The sequence below is a fragment of the Lonchura striata genome, chromosome 5, assembly GCF_050655825.1.
Source record: "Lonchura striata isolate lonStrDom1 chromosome 5, ASM5065582v1, whole genome shotgun sequence".
NCBI classification, from domain to species: Eukaryota; Metazoa; Chordata; class Aves; order Passeriformes; family Estrildidae; genus Lonchura; species Lonchura striata.
The window spans coordinates 7,523,814-7,538,548 of NC_140707.1; the positions used below are offsets into that span (position 1 = coordinate 7,523,814).

General features: G+C 52.3%; 1 protein-coding gene across 1 annotated transcript; it reads left to right on the forward strand.

The window, feature by feature from the left end:
• The first annotated feature begins 3,768 nt into the window (after positions 1 to 3,768).
• Positions 3,769 to 5,042, forward strand: LOC144247285 (olfactory receptor 14A16-like). The gene has a single exon (XM_077787699.2). The coding sequence runs from the start codon at positions 3,777 to 3,779 to the stop codon at positions 4,707 to 4,709; it is 933 nt and encodes a 310-aa protein (XP_077643825.2). The 5' UTR covers positions 3,769 to 3,776; the 3' UTR covers positions 4,710 to 5,042.
• The last annotated feature ends 9,693 nt before the right edge of the window (positions 5,043 to 14,735 follow it).

Here is a 14,735-nt window from a genome sequence, read left to right on the forward strand (position 1 = left end):
ATGCAGATTTCTCCAGGCAGCTGCAATTTGTGGAAATGAAAAGCCATGAGATAACTGTTTTCTTGTGGAGAAGTCTCCATAACATTAACAAGAAGAACTTCTCTCCCTATGTGAAGTGAAGAAAGACTATTTTAGAGGTGGCAAACCAACTGAAAATTTTAAGGTTTGTTTCTTTACATTGTCAGGTTTTATGGAAAGAGGAAGTGTTCTGAAAGTTTTGTTCTAATTCTTATTACTCTTTTTTAGTTATTGTTATTACAATTTTATTACTACCCTTTTAAAATTCTGTGACCACTTTGCCTTTCTCCTAATCCTATCTCACAGCAGGAAATGAGTAAGTATATTCTAGTCAGTGCACTGGTAATTAGCCAACACTGAACCCACCACACTAATTGAAGCATTGGCCGAGAAATCTCAAATTGGTGAACCAAAACCACTACAGAAACTTCCTGACAAACTGCACAAGAGCAGAGAGAAACTGAGGCAGAGCAATGGTTTGTCAGGACATACTTGATCCTAATGAGCCCCATGGTGCATTTGGAGCTGAGCCCTGGAACCTCAGGGCCTGAGAGGAGATTGCACAAACCTTTCCCTAAGTCAAAGTCAGAGGAAAACCCCAAAGTGGTTGGAGACTAAAGCATTAATGGCACCCAGAAAGGTCCATCTATACCGCAGCCTCTTCATGGAGTCCTTGGAGGAGAGAATTGGAGAACACATGGCACAAAAACCTCTCAGAGACTGAAAATGGCACAAAGAACTCTCAATGTGGAAAGTAAAATCCAAAGTACCTTACAAAAGTTAAGAATCTCAAAGTATTCATGAGCCCCACTGAGTGTCAGTACAAAGCTCTCAAGGGACTCATTAAAGCAGATAATTGGGGCCATGATTGCACAAACCACTCACAGAGTGGATCAAAAGGCAAACACCAAGTACCTTAATAAAACTGAAGTACCTTGAAGCATTAATGAGCCTCACTGAGTGTTGTTTCTGACAAAGCCTCTCCAGCGACTAATTAAAGCAGAATATTGGAAGCCATGATTGCAGAAAGCTCTCACAGACTCCAAGGCAAAAGCCAAAGCCAAAGTCCTTTGAAAAACCTGCAGTCCCTGGGAGCATGAAGGAGCCCCCAGGGCCATTCCTGACCAAGGCTCCCCAGGGACTCCTTCCAGCAGATCCATGAGGCCACTGGGATGTGGGCTAGGGGGGGATGCTGAGGGCAGGACCAGGGGCTGACAGTGCCCAGCCTGGCTGGGGCATTGCCAGGAGGCCCCAGGGCCTCAGGACAAGGTGTCTCCTCACAGCCCTTGGTGGCACAGACCCTGCTGTGCCCCAGGGCACCAAGACTTGGCTTCTCTTTGTCCCCACCTGGCATCAGTGCCTCCAGTTCTCTGCTCTGCCTGGGGCCTGGGGACACTTTCTCAGTTGTGTCCCTCAGTGGCACCCATTAAAAGTCCAAGAAACTTTGGAATTGGATTGCGACTTGGAGTTCTGCAGAGGTTTCTGCAGCTCCCTCTCAGGGCGTGATGTTCAGGGCCTGAGCACAAAGCCCCAGAGGGTCATTAAAGTCCTTGTGCTGTGTCTGTGCTGCTGAGCTGGGCTGGGCTCCTGGCACAGAGGGTGATCCTGGTAACCAAGCAGAGCTTCAAAAGCACATTTCTCTTGCTGAGCAGCTCTTCTGCCAGCCCAGCAGGGCTGGGGCACTGCCTGCAGCCAGCGCGAGCACAGCACAGAGGCACAGGGAGCTTCAATCAGTCAGGGCTGGGAAGGGGCTGAGAAGTGCCTGGGGCAGAATCACTGCCAGCCCTTGGCACAGGAACCTCTGGCTGCAGGACAATGCAGCTGCAGCTCCTGGAGAGATCTCCTAAAGCTGGAACATGCCAATGCCCACAGAGCCTGTGAGTGCATTCTCTGCTCATCTCCTGTGCAGAGCAGCCAGGGGTGCCCAGGGCTGTCCTGCAGAGCAGGGTCCTGCAGCCCAGGGCGCTGTGCTGGGCCAGGGACTCTGCTGCCTGCCAGGGACAGCTCTCAGCCGGCCCTGGAGCCGCTCCCAGCGCTGGCCAGGAGCTGTGGGGGGAAGGAGCCACCCTGAGCAGGGCAGGTGCTGCTGCTGAGAGGGGCTGGCTGGGGCAGGGCTGCTCCAGCTCCAGACCAGCCTGGGCACAGCTCCGGAGGACACTTCCCAAAGAAGGTAAGCCTGGGATTGCTGTAATGATCAGGAGCTTTCCTGAGACTGTTTTAAATTTCCTGGTTGGAGAAAGATGGGAATGTTGGGGTGATGACATAAACATTTTTACTTTTTATACATTTTTCTTATATTTGTATCTCTGAAAATTACTATTTTATAATTATATACTATTATATAGTTATAAAATTTTAATCCTTACTTAACTATTAAACTCTAATTAACTCTATTAACATACTATTTTATAACTGTAATCCTTAACTAACTCTAGTACATTTCCTTACTTTTATCTTCTATTTTAGAACAATAAACTGACAGTCTAAACACATTCCTGAAATACTGCATATTCTTATTATCAGGAACAGGACCTACAAGAACAACGTTTTTGTTTTTGACCAAAAAATGAGCAGTCACAACAAAAAGTAAAGGCAAAGAAGCCCTTGGACCTACTCCAATAGGTTGAGCCAGGGGTGTGTAACTGGGGCAACTGAATCTCCTATTGGATGTTCCTATTAAATACCCTAATTAATTAACCTTAATAAATTGATGAAATCAGGGTCTGGGTGTGCCCTGGAGACACTTGGAAGCTTCCAATAAAGGTCTGTTTTTTACTGTAGTCTTCCAACACCGTTGCAAGGGTTTTTCTTTTTTTTTTTTTTTTTTCTCTCTTTTGATTATAGACACCAGGGGGATAAGAGAAGCAGAACAGGAATTGTAATCGCAGAATGACAGAACATTCTGAGTTGAAAGGAACACATGGGATCATCAAAGGAATGATAGAACATTTACAGAGACTCCAGAACTGTGACTTTGGGTGGTCAGTGTCTCTGCTGGGAGCCTCCCAAAGGGCCTTCAGCCACTCCTCAGCCCTGGGCAGCAGCAGCATCACCTCTGCAGGGCCCAGCAGGGCTCTCCTGAGCTGCCCTTGCCCAGCTGCACACAGAGCCTGCCCCAGCCAGGGCCCTGCACACAGGCAGGTTTCTGTAGGGCCGGGCCCAGGGCACACAGGGTGGGATGGGCTCTGTGAGCGCTGGCAGGGACAAGGCACCTCTCAGGAGGGGATGTCCAGGCCCAGGGAGATGCTCAGGGAAGCAGAGGGGGCTGAACAGAGCAGTGCTGGGGGAACAAGCCCATCCAGCCCCTCAGCTTCCCTCAGCCACAGGGAATCCTTTGCCTCTCACATCTCTCAGTGGCAAACTCTGAGCGCATCAGGAATGCTGGGGATTTCTGATCTCAGAGAGCTAGGAATGGTGAGTGGGTAGGAAAACAATTCCTAAAACCAGCTCCTGACATCTATTTCCTTTAGAAATATAGTGAAATTCTTTAGAAGTGTTAAATGCAGATGCTACCAAGCCTTTCTGCTTTCTCCTTGAGAGCCCCCACGCACAGGCCTGGCTGCTCCTGGCACACTCAGCCAGCACAACTGGACCTAAGGCAGGGACCTGAGAGAAGGTTTTCCCAGAGCAGGAACAAGGGTGGGTGAGTCCCAGCACGACAGGCTGCAGGGAATGGCCCAGGTTTGGCTCCAAGCAGCCCCTCCTGACTTGTCCCTGTCCTTTCTCCATGAACAGGTGCCCATGTGCAGCCACAGCAAATGTCCAACAGCAGCTCCATCAGCCACTTCCTCCTGCTGGCACTGGCAGACACGCGGCAGCTGCAGCTCCTGCACTTCTGCCTCTTCCTGGGCATCTCCCTGGCTGCCCTCCTGGGCAACGGCCTCATCATCAGCGCCGTAGCCTGCGGCCACCACCTGCACACGCCCATGTTCTTCTTCCTGCTCAACCTGGCCCTCAGTGACCTGGGCTCCATCTGCACCACTGTCCCCAAAGCCATGCACAATTCCCTCTGGGATACCAGCACCATCTCCTACACAGGATGTGCTGCTCAGCTCTTTTTCTTTCTCTTCTTCATCTCAACAGAGTTTTATCTCCTGACCATCATGTGCTATGACCGCTACGTGTCCATCTGCAAACCCCTGCACTACGGGACCCTCCTGGGCAGCAGAGCTTGTGCCCACATGGCAGCAGCTGCCTGGGCCAGTGGCTTCCTCTATTCACTGCTGCACACAGCCAATACATTTTCCCTGCCCCTGTGCCATGGCAAAGCCCTGGGACAGTTCTTCTGTGAAATCCCACAGATCCTCAAGCTCTCCTGCTCCAAATCCTATCTCAGGGAACTGGGGCTCATTGTGTTTTCGATTTCTTTACTCGTTGCCTGCTTTGTGTTCATTGTTTTCTCCTATGTGCAGATCTTCAGGGCTGTGCTGAGGATCCCCTCTGAGCAGGGACGGCACAAAGCCTTTTCCACCTGCCTCCCTCACCTGGCTGTGGTCTTCCTGTTCCTCAGCACTGGCACAGTTGCTTACCTGAAGCCTGCCTCGATGTCCTCCCCCTCCCTGGATATGGCCCTGTCAGTTCTGTACTCGGTGGTGCCTCCAGCCCTGAACCCCCTCATCTACAGCCTGAGGAACCAAGAGCTCAAGGCTGCAGTAAGGAGACTGATGACAGGATGCTTTCAGGAACATTAAAGTGCAGGCCAATTTCTGGAAATCACTTGTAATAAAAGTCACTTATGTTCATGCTTGTAGTAGTTTTTTGCTTTGTTTTATTTTTTTTAGATTGTCCACACAGAAATGTCATTATTTGTGCCATTTCTCATTTTGTTTCTCTCCACCTTCTCTGTGCCTGCAGACTGTGTCAATGAGGGGCTGAGCTCTCAGTGGCTTTAAAGAGACTAACGGATGTCCCAGCACAGTTTTCTGCAGAGATGCCCTTTTGTTTCCTTCTCTGGAGCTGCAGCAGCATTGTCTGTATGCAGAGCTGGGGCAGATCAGTGCTGGCACAGCAGCTCTGGTCCTGCTGGCCACACTATTCCTGATCCAGGCCAGGAGCCATTGGCCTTCTTGGCCACCTGGGCACTCTGCTGGCTCATGTCCAGCCTGCTGTCCATCAGTCCCTGCAGGTCCCTTTCTGCCTGGCTGCTGTCCAGCCTCTCTGTCCCCAGCCTGTAGCACTGCAGGGGTTGTTGTGGCCAAAGTGCAGGACCTGGCACTTGGACTTGTTAAACCTCACCTTGTTGGATTTGGGCCCTGGATCCAGCCTGTCCAGGGCCCTGTGCAGAGCCCTCCTACCCTCCAGCAAATCAACACACACATCCAGCTTGATGTTATCTGCAATGATGTCCTTGGTTCCAAGGTGCCCCTCAGTGTCACAATGTCCTTTTGGTCACACCAGGCCCTGCACTGTCACACTGGTCTCCTTGGATCCATGGGGCCCCAACATGTGACAGTGTTCTCCTTGGTTCCATGGGGCCCCAAAATGTGACAATGGACTCCTTGGTTCCATGGGGTTCACAGTGTCACAATGTTCTCATTGGTGCCGCAGTTTCACAGTGGCCCCTTGGTTCCATGGGGCCCCAGGGTGTCACAAAGGCCCCATGGTCTCATGAGGTCCCACACTGTCACAATGCTCTCTGTGCTTCCATAAGTCCCCTCAGTGTCACAATGGACTCCTTGTTTCCACGAGCCCACACAGTGTCACAACGGCCTTCCAGATTCCTGGAGGCCCCAGAGTGTCACAGTGGCCCCTCGGTTACACAAGGTCCTGCAGTGTCACAATGTCCCCTTGGTTCCATGAGGCCCCGCAGTGTCAGAAGGGCCCCTTGGTTCCCCTGGGCCCTGGACTGTCCCAATGCTCTCCTTGGTTTGGCAGTGTCACAGTGGTGAAACCCCTCGGTCACACAAGGCCCTGCAGTGTCACCACGGCCTCTGTGGTTCCACCAGGACCCAGTGTCACGGGGACTCCCTGGTACCATCGGGCCCTAGAGCACCACAGTGGAGCCCTGGTTCTATGGGGCTGCACAGTGTCACCATGGTCCTCTTAGATCCTCAATGCCCTGCAGGGTCACAATGGCCCCAGAGTGTCCCAATCATCACAGAATGAGAGAATCAAACAGGCTGGAAAAGACCTTTGGGATCATCAAGTCCAACCAATGCCCTAATACCGCCTTGTCACCCAGACATGCCACTGAGTGCCACTGGAGAGGGACAGTGACTCTGCCACCTCCCCCCTGGCCTGCCCATTCCAATGCCCACTCACCCTTTCTGTGAAGAACTTCTTCCTCTTGTCCAGCCTAAACCTCCTCTGCTGCAGCTGAAGGCTGTGTCTTCTTGTCCTGCCCTCCAGCAGATCTACACTCACACCCAGCTTGGTGTCATCTGCAAATTTGGGGATGGTGAGCTCGATCCCCTCACCCAGATCATCAGTGAAGATGTTAAACAGGACTGGGTCCAACACAGATCCCTGGGGACAGCACCAGGGACTGGACACCAGCTGGGTGCAACACCATCCCCACCCCTCTCTGGGCCCAGCCTCCAGCCAGCTCTTCCATCTCCCAGCCAGGAGGGAACCTGCCCCAGCCGTGGGCTGCAGCTTTTCCAGGGAATGCTGTCACAGACAGTGTCCAAGGCTCTGCTGAAGTCCAGATGGATACATCCACAGCCTTTCCCACATCCACAGGTGGGTCACCTGGTTATAAAAGGAGATCAGGTTGCTCAGGCAGGACCTGTCCCTCTTAAATCCACGCTGGCTGGCTCTGACCCCTCGGCCATCCTGTGGGTGCCCTGTGGTGGCTCTCAAGGTGATCTGTTCCATAACCTTTCCAGGCACCAAGGTCAGGCTGACAGGCCTGGAGCTCTCCAGATCCTCCTTCCAGCCCTTCTTGGGGATGGGCTCAAACTGGCACCTCCAGTGCTCTGGGACCTCCCTGGTGAGCCAGGACTGATGGTAAATGATGGGGAGCAGCTTGGGGAGCTCATCCCCCAGCTCCCTCATTCCCCTAGGATGGATCCCATCCCATCCACCTGTGTGAGCATCTAAGCGGCTCAGCAGGTCAGGAGCTGCTTCCTCCTGGATTACAGGGGGCTGTCCTGCTCCCTGTGCCCATCTACCAGCTCAGGAGAACTCTTGTCCTGAGGACAGCCTGTCCTAATATTGAAAATTGAGACAGACAAGGTCTTAAGTAGATCAGCCTTTTCCTTGTCTTTAGTTCTTATATTCTCCACTGCATCCATTAAAGAATAGTAGAGGTTCTCTTTATCCAATGTTTTGCTATTAGTTTAATTATAGAAACATTTTCTTTTATTTTTCACAGAAGTGGCCAGGTTAAGCTTTAATTGAGATTTCACCTCTTAACTTCTCTTTCTCCGTGACCTAACAACGTCCTTAAACACTTCCTAAGCTGCCTGACCTTCTGTCCAAAGTTGATGCACCCTCTTTATTCCCCTGAGTTCCCACAAAACCTTCACGGGCAGCCAGGACAGTCATTTTCCTCACCAGTTCATCATTTGCCACACTGGGACAGACTGCTCCATCCCCCTTAAGGTTACTTTCTGGAAATGTCTCCATCCTGCCTGGACTACTTTGTTTTTAAAAACTGTTTCCCTTAAAAAATCAGGACCTGATTTTGTACTCCCCAAATCTGCATCCTAAATAAGCCAAAGTCTGCCCTTCCTAATTCCAGTGTGGAAGTTTCATTGCTGCCCCTCCTTCTTTCACAGATCATTGAAAACTTGATTATTTCATGGTCACTGTGCCCCAGGCAGCCTCCGACCCCCACATCTGCCACCAGCCCTTCTCTGTTTGTGAACAGCAGGAGACAGAGCTCTCCTTGGGAGTGGAGTGTTACCAAAAAATTGGTAAAACAGAAAACTCCTTAACACCAATTCAGCATTAAGAAGCAGCATTCTTTATTCAGGGGGATGCACAGGGGATAGCTCCTCCCAAAGCCGAGCATGCTGAGTGCAAGAAAGTTTCTGTTCATGTTCTGTATTTTGCACACATATTCAGTGATTGTGCTGGACTAAACACACATCTGATAATCATTTCCTCAAAATCATTAACATATTTCCCCTCCCCTTTTGCATGCCTTTCTCTGTCCTGGGGGTCTCTCTGGTGGTCCCTGGTGGTTGTGGGCCCCAATGTTCCCGTGGGCCTGGCTGAGCTGGCAGGACACTGAGGCTGGTGAACTTCCAGTTCCCCTTCTCCCACAATGGGCATTGTGTGGTGTCCATAGGCCTGTTGGTTTTGGAGAACAAGCTCCAGGTGTCAGCTCACCTGGTGGAGACAATTTATCACCTGATAACATGAGGTCAAAGAGTGGGCTATGACATCACATGAGTGATCTATGACAGAATGGTCCATGACATCACAGAGTCATTAATGTGATGTCATCAAGAAGTTATGACATCATAGGCCATCTCTGTGACATCACAGAGCAGGCTTTGACATCACAGGAGAGAGCTTTGAAATTGCAAAACAGACTGTGATATCACAGAGTTGGCTGTGACATCAGAGACCATCTGTGTGACATCCCAGAGGGGCTGTGTGACATCCCAGAGGGGCTGTGTAACATCCCAGGCGGGCTCTGTGAGGTCACTGGGTTGGTCACTCCGCCCCAGCTCCCCCTCACAGTTTCTCCCAACAAGTCCAATGCTGTTCATGCCCAGCGGGGTCCCTGTCCCCTGGTATCCCCCTGGTCCACCTGGAGCCACAGCCTCCACCCAAGGATGTTCCACAGGATCCACCCCAGAGCCTGACATGGGGAAAAGGGGCCAGGGCTGTGTGACCAGGACATCAAGGACGTGGATTATCCAGGTCCCTGTGGCCTGGGTTGAGTTCCCCAGGGCAGGAAAGATGTCTGGCAGCTGGAGCAGGGTTAGGGAAGGGCCTCCAAGGTGGGGCTGGAGCCCTTGGGCTGTGAGCAGAGGCTGAGGGAGCTGGGCTTGTCCAGCCTGGAGCAGGGAAGGCTGAGGGGCTCCTCATCCCAGCCTGGCAGTGCCAGCGAGGAGGGGATGGAGAACACAGAGTCAGGCTCTTCACCGGGGGCCTGGTGGGAGACAGAAGCCAATGGGTGGAAGGGCAAAGAGGGGAGATCAGCCAGGGCAGGAGGAGATGAAATGAGTCAGGCTGGTTTCAGCATTTCCTCAACACCAAAAGCAACCTGACCTCCCTTCTTCATCCACCACTGACAGCTTTGCAAATCAGGAATTGTTTGAGCTGTTTTGCCCCCACTTCAGGATGAGCATCCTGATACAAGAATGTAATTGTGTTTATATCTATCACAGAACCTCGTTTGTCTGAAATTAATTCTAACATGGAAATCATTAGTGGATGGTGGACTCATCAGTCAATGCTAGAACATTGCACATAGCTCATGGCAGAGCATGGCTGTTATTAAATTGTGTCCTGTTCAACTATGGTCCTTTGGCCATGGAGAGAAACTTTCTGTGCCTCTGACTCTGACCAGTTCCTGACCCCCAAAGGGCACAAACCTGATGAGTTGTGGTTCCCACTCCAGTGGTGGCACTTGGAGCTCCCTCCATAGCCAGAGCAGAGCTCCCTTGTCCCAGAAAGTCCCCAGTAATGCAGGGATGAAGGAAACAGGACAGACTGTGGGGATCAAGGGCAGGACACAGCCAGGGATTTGGGGTGGTTGTGAGCCCAGGGCAGGACCCGGCCCTTGGCCTTGGTGAACCTCATCCCATTGTCCTGGGCCCATGGCTCCAGCCTGTCCAGATCCCTCTGCAGAGCTTCCTGCCCTCCAGCACAGCCACACTCCCACCCAGCCTGGGCTCACCTGGAACTGCCTGAGGGTGCCCTCAATGGCCTCGTCCAGATCAGCAATAAAAAGATTTCACTGACCTGGCCCCAGTCCTGTGCCCTGGGGACACCCCTGGATGTGACTCCATTCCTCAGCTGCTCTGAGTGCCAGGGCTTAGATGGGGGAATTAGTGGGTATGGGGTAGGGACAAAGTGTGATTGATTGTCAGCTATGAAGGGTCTTGATTTTCATGTCTATTCCAACTGCATGCGAAGTTTGATTCAGTGTCATCTGGACATTGAACATATCAATAAATTAACAGAAAAAAACCCCAACTAAACAGAACCTACAAAATATTTTTTCACTGTCTTTTTAAATATAATGTATTCACTTTGAATAGGTTTCTGAAACTTGTCCAATCAACCACAAAAAATTTCAAAACTTAAATTATTCCTTGAGGCTTAGCTTGTTAAGGTGTTCTGAATGTTAATGAGCCCTGGAGCACTGAATTCCTGAACTGAAGAGCTGAAGGCTGAAGAAGCCTCTGGAGCAGTAAAATTCAGCAGCAGCCTCCAAGTGTCTGAGGATGTCAGCAGCCCCCACTGAGGCCATCCCTGCCCAGAGACCCTGGAGGAATGGGCAGACAAGGAGAGCGTCCCTGGGGCTGGGGCAGCAGAACTCAGAGGCACCAGCGGCTCCAGCTGGGAAATGGAGTGTGGGATGGGGCTGTGAAAGCCCTGCCTGGGCTGTGCCAAGCAGGACACACGAGCCCTGATCCCCATCCACTAAAAAACTCTCTCAAGAAGATATTTAAAAGGAATGACAATAATTGGTGTCCTCTGAGTTGGATGCACTGGAGCAATACTATCAAGAGATACTCAGGAGCTCTAAACAACAAAACAGCCTTTTCTGGGAAATTTAGAAAAATCAGGGAAACTTTGACAAACGTTTTAATACGGCATTCAATCAACAAAAAAAACTTCTTTAACTTGGCCCATTCAACTTCACAAACTCTAAGCCTGTTCAATTTTAAGTTAATCAATATTTGCAACAGTACAGAAATAGAAGAAGTAGATACAGAGAGAGAGAAAAATAAGATACAGAGAGAGAAGCACACACTCAGCTACCAGCTCCTGGATTCCAGCAATGTTCAGCTGGAAATTCCAAGAGGAGGTAGGGTCAAGATGTGTACTTGCCTTGTGGTCAGCCTTAAATACCCCTTGGTCTTCCTGGGCCCTTCCCCCAGGTGGGACTTGGGGCCATTTGGTCACTCAGGAGCTGGGCTGGGGCTCCAGAGGTGGCTGTGGAGCATTGCCTGTGCTGTGCCAGGGACTGGCAGACACTGCTGTGCTGGGATAGAGGCTCTGGGGGGATTGGGGTTCCAGGGCAGGGCAGTGCTGGGGTTCCAGGGCAGGGCAAGGCTGGACCTGCCCCTTCCTCCCCCACACTGAAATGTTTCCAGCCAGCAATCTCCTCCAGTCTGTCACAACAGTCAACATTGGTGGTGAAATCCCAATATGGCCATTGACACCTGCAGGAGAAGGAGAGCTCTTTTCTATAGGAAGGAAAGCCCCGAGCCCCAGTGAGAAGAGACCCTGCAGGTGCCAAGCTGTCAGGCAGCCCCTGGAGGTCAAACCAGCCAGACCTGTTCCATGTTCCCTTGGATCCTTGGGACCCCACAGTGTCCCAGTGGTCTCCGTGGTTCCCAGGCCCCACAATGTCAAGTGACTCCTCTGTTCCATGAGGCCCAAAATGTCACGATGGACCTTTGGACCCTGGGGGTTTGCGGTGTCACAATGGTCTCCTTTGGCTCCACAGGGTCACAATGGAACACTGATGACACGAGGCCCTGCAGTGTCACAATGGACCTTTGGTTCCCCGCAGCCCTGCAGTGCCACAAAGGCCTCTTGGTTTCACAAGGCCACACAGGGTCACAATGGTCCTCTTGGTTCTGTGGGGACCCCCAGGGTCACAATGGTCTCACTGGTGCTGTGAGGCCTCACAGTGTCACAATGCTTTGCTTATTCCGTGGGGCCTCATAGTATCCCAATGGTCTCCATGATTCCATGGTGCCCCACAGTGTCACAATGGCCCCTTGGTTCCATGAAGCTGTGAAGTCTCTTAATGGTGTCTCCATGATTCCATGTGGCCTTCCAATGTCACAATGGACCTTTGGCTCCCTGGGGTCTCACTCACCATGTCACAACTGTCCCTTGGTCCCATGACACCCCAAAGTGTCATAAGGGTCTCCACGGTTCCATGAGGCCCCACAGTGTCACAATGGCCCCTTGGTCCCACAGGCCCCATAGTGTCACAATGGTCCCTTGGTCCCACAGGTCCCACAGTGTCACAATGGCCCCTTGGTTCCATGGTGCCCCACAGTGTCACAATAGTCCCTTGGTTCCATGGTTCCTGTGCTGGTGCATTCCCCCCTCCCCTTCTCAGGCCGCCCTGCCAGATGAGAAATGCTCGCTGGCCTCAGACTTGGCCAGCAGCCCCTGGGCTCAGCTCCTCTGGAGCTCAGCACAAACACGCTCTGCTCCAGCACTGCTGCTGCCCAGCCAGCTCCTGGCTGCTTTAGGAGCAGCCCTGGGAACTGTTTGTGTTCCCTCGGTGGCACAACATCCCTGTTCTCACCCTGCCAAAGAAAGCTGCTGATGCCAAGTGCGGCCAGGATGAAACATGGCTGGGACTGCAGCCCCTCTCTTGGGGCCCTACAAACAGCGCTCCAAAAGGAGCCCTTGGAGCTCTCCTGGGCCAGCAACTCCCTCTGAGTGGGGCCTCTCCGAGCCGGGAACTCTCCCGTTTGCTGCACTCGGGGATCCCCAACAACGAGGGAGCCTGGGCCAATCCCCCCACTCCTCCAGGCTCAACCCTTCCCTGCTGGGGAGATGCCAAAGCATCCCCAGGGAGCATTTCCCTGCCCTCAGGGGAATTTCTCACAGGTGCCTTGCACTGACTCTCTGTGTCTGTGTGCACATAGGAGTGCCTGTGCTGGGGAAATGTGGCAGAAATGCTGCTCCCTGAGGGGTCTGACTGCCTTGGATAGCAGAGCCAGTCAGGCCTGTAGGTAAGGCTAAATCATGAGGTCTAAGCTAAGTTAAACGCTGCTAAGAGTTGTTCTTTTGCTAAGTTCATATGTTTTAAATAAGTTATATGTTAAGTTAAATATTGTTAAATGTTTTTCCTGTTTTAAATTGCATAGTTATAGGTTATAAGTTAGGTTAAATACTGTTAGGCTCTGTTCTTTTGCTAAATTGTTAAGTTTAATGTAGAAATTAAGGTAAAGGTATAAGGTAACTCCTATTAGGTTTTAGGTCTGTTAAGGTTTTTGGCCATATTCCTTTTATCCTTGCCCTCATTTTTTTTTGTGTCACACACACAGGGACAGTTCTCGGTTCATTTCTGGTTTGATTGCCTGGATTTTGTTTGGTTTTGTTGTTGCTTTGTTTCCTTGCTGTGCCTGAAGTGTCCAGTCAGGAACAGAGTGACTCTTGCCAAGGAACTTTGTGCTGCTGTCACTTTAATATTAAATCTGGTTTTTGCTGGGGATTTTTTCAGTGCTCTCAAGCCCTTGTTGGTCACAGGGTGAAGGAGCCCTGGCCCAGGCTCTGGCCCTGGGGGACACGGGGACGTTGCCGGGGGGTCCCTGTCCCCCTGTCCCACCCCCCATGGCTCCAGCCCCCGTCCCCGTCTCAGGCTCTGGGATCGATCTCATGGAACATCCTCTGGGGGAGGCTGCGGCGCCAGGGGCAGGGGGACTTGGGGGGACAGGGGACCCCGCTGTGCACGAGCAGCGTTGGACTTCTCTAGGGGAACTGGGAGGGGGCTGGGGCAGACTGACCTCCCCGGTGACCTCACACAGCCTCTCAGATGTCACATAGCCATCTCTGTAATGTCACACAGCCCAGTCTGTAATGTCATACAGGCCCTGTGATGCTGGGCAGTTCCGGCGCCATCCCAGCAGTGGCCTCTCCTTCCTGCCTCGTCCCTCAGCCGGTGCCACTCTTGGGGCTCTGGGCCTTGGCTTCTTCTTCTCCCTGGGCATCCCCTGCTGCCCGCCCAGGGTTTCCCGAGGAGCTGCTGCCCCTGAGCCAGACGCTCTGCTCTGCTGCCCTGGGTACCCCAGGGCTCCCAAAGCACCCCACGGCCAGGCTGGGCCCAGAGTGTCACAATGTCCCCTTGGATCCATCAGGCCCCGCAGTGTCACAATGCTCCCTGCGCTCTCTGAGGCCCCACATCACCCCGCCCAGGCCATTGCCGTGGTTCCTGTCCCTCCCAATATGATCCCAGTGATTCCCGGTCTCTCTCAGTATATCCCACTTGATCCCAGCATGCTCCCAGTCACTCCCACTTCCTCCCAGTTGCTTCCAGCATAATTCCAGTTGCCCAGAACCACTTCTAGCCACCCTCAGTGCAGTACCAGTTGCTCCAAGTACATCCGAGTTGCACCGACCATCGTCCAAACTGCCCTCAGAATGTTCCTGGTCACTCCCAGTATGATCCCAGTCCCCCTCAGTGTCATCCTAGTTCCACGCAGTATGTTCCCAGTTGCACCTAGTCACCCCTAGTACAGTCCCGCTCACTGCCAGTATGACCTCAGTGGCCCCCAATATAGACACAGTCACTCGCAGTTGCCCTCACTTGCCCCCAAAATGGTCCCAGCTGTTCCCAGTGTTGTCCCCTCCAGTATGGTGCCAGACACTTCCAGTATATTCCAATTGCCCCCAGCATGCTCCATCCCAGTCACCCCAGAGTTCCCAGTATGGTTCCAGTTGCCCCCAGGATGACCTCACTCATTCCCAGTATATCCCAGTTACCTCCAGCAGGCCCCCAAGCCCCCTCCCAGCACCACAAATGGCCCTGAGAGCCACAACAGCCTTTCTCAGTCCAACCAGGAGTCCCTAAAACCCCTCCCAGCCCTCCATGGAGCTGAGCGGGAAAGGTTGGTGGA

Bases quoted from the DNA above. Each gene is read 5' to 3' on its own strand.
- LOC144247285 (XM_077787699.2), top strand. From the start codon at position 3,777: ATGTCCAACAGCAGCTCCATCAGCCACTTCCTCCTGCTGGCACTGGCA.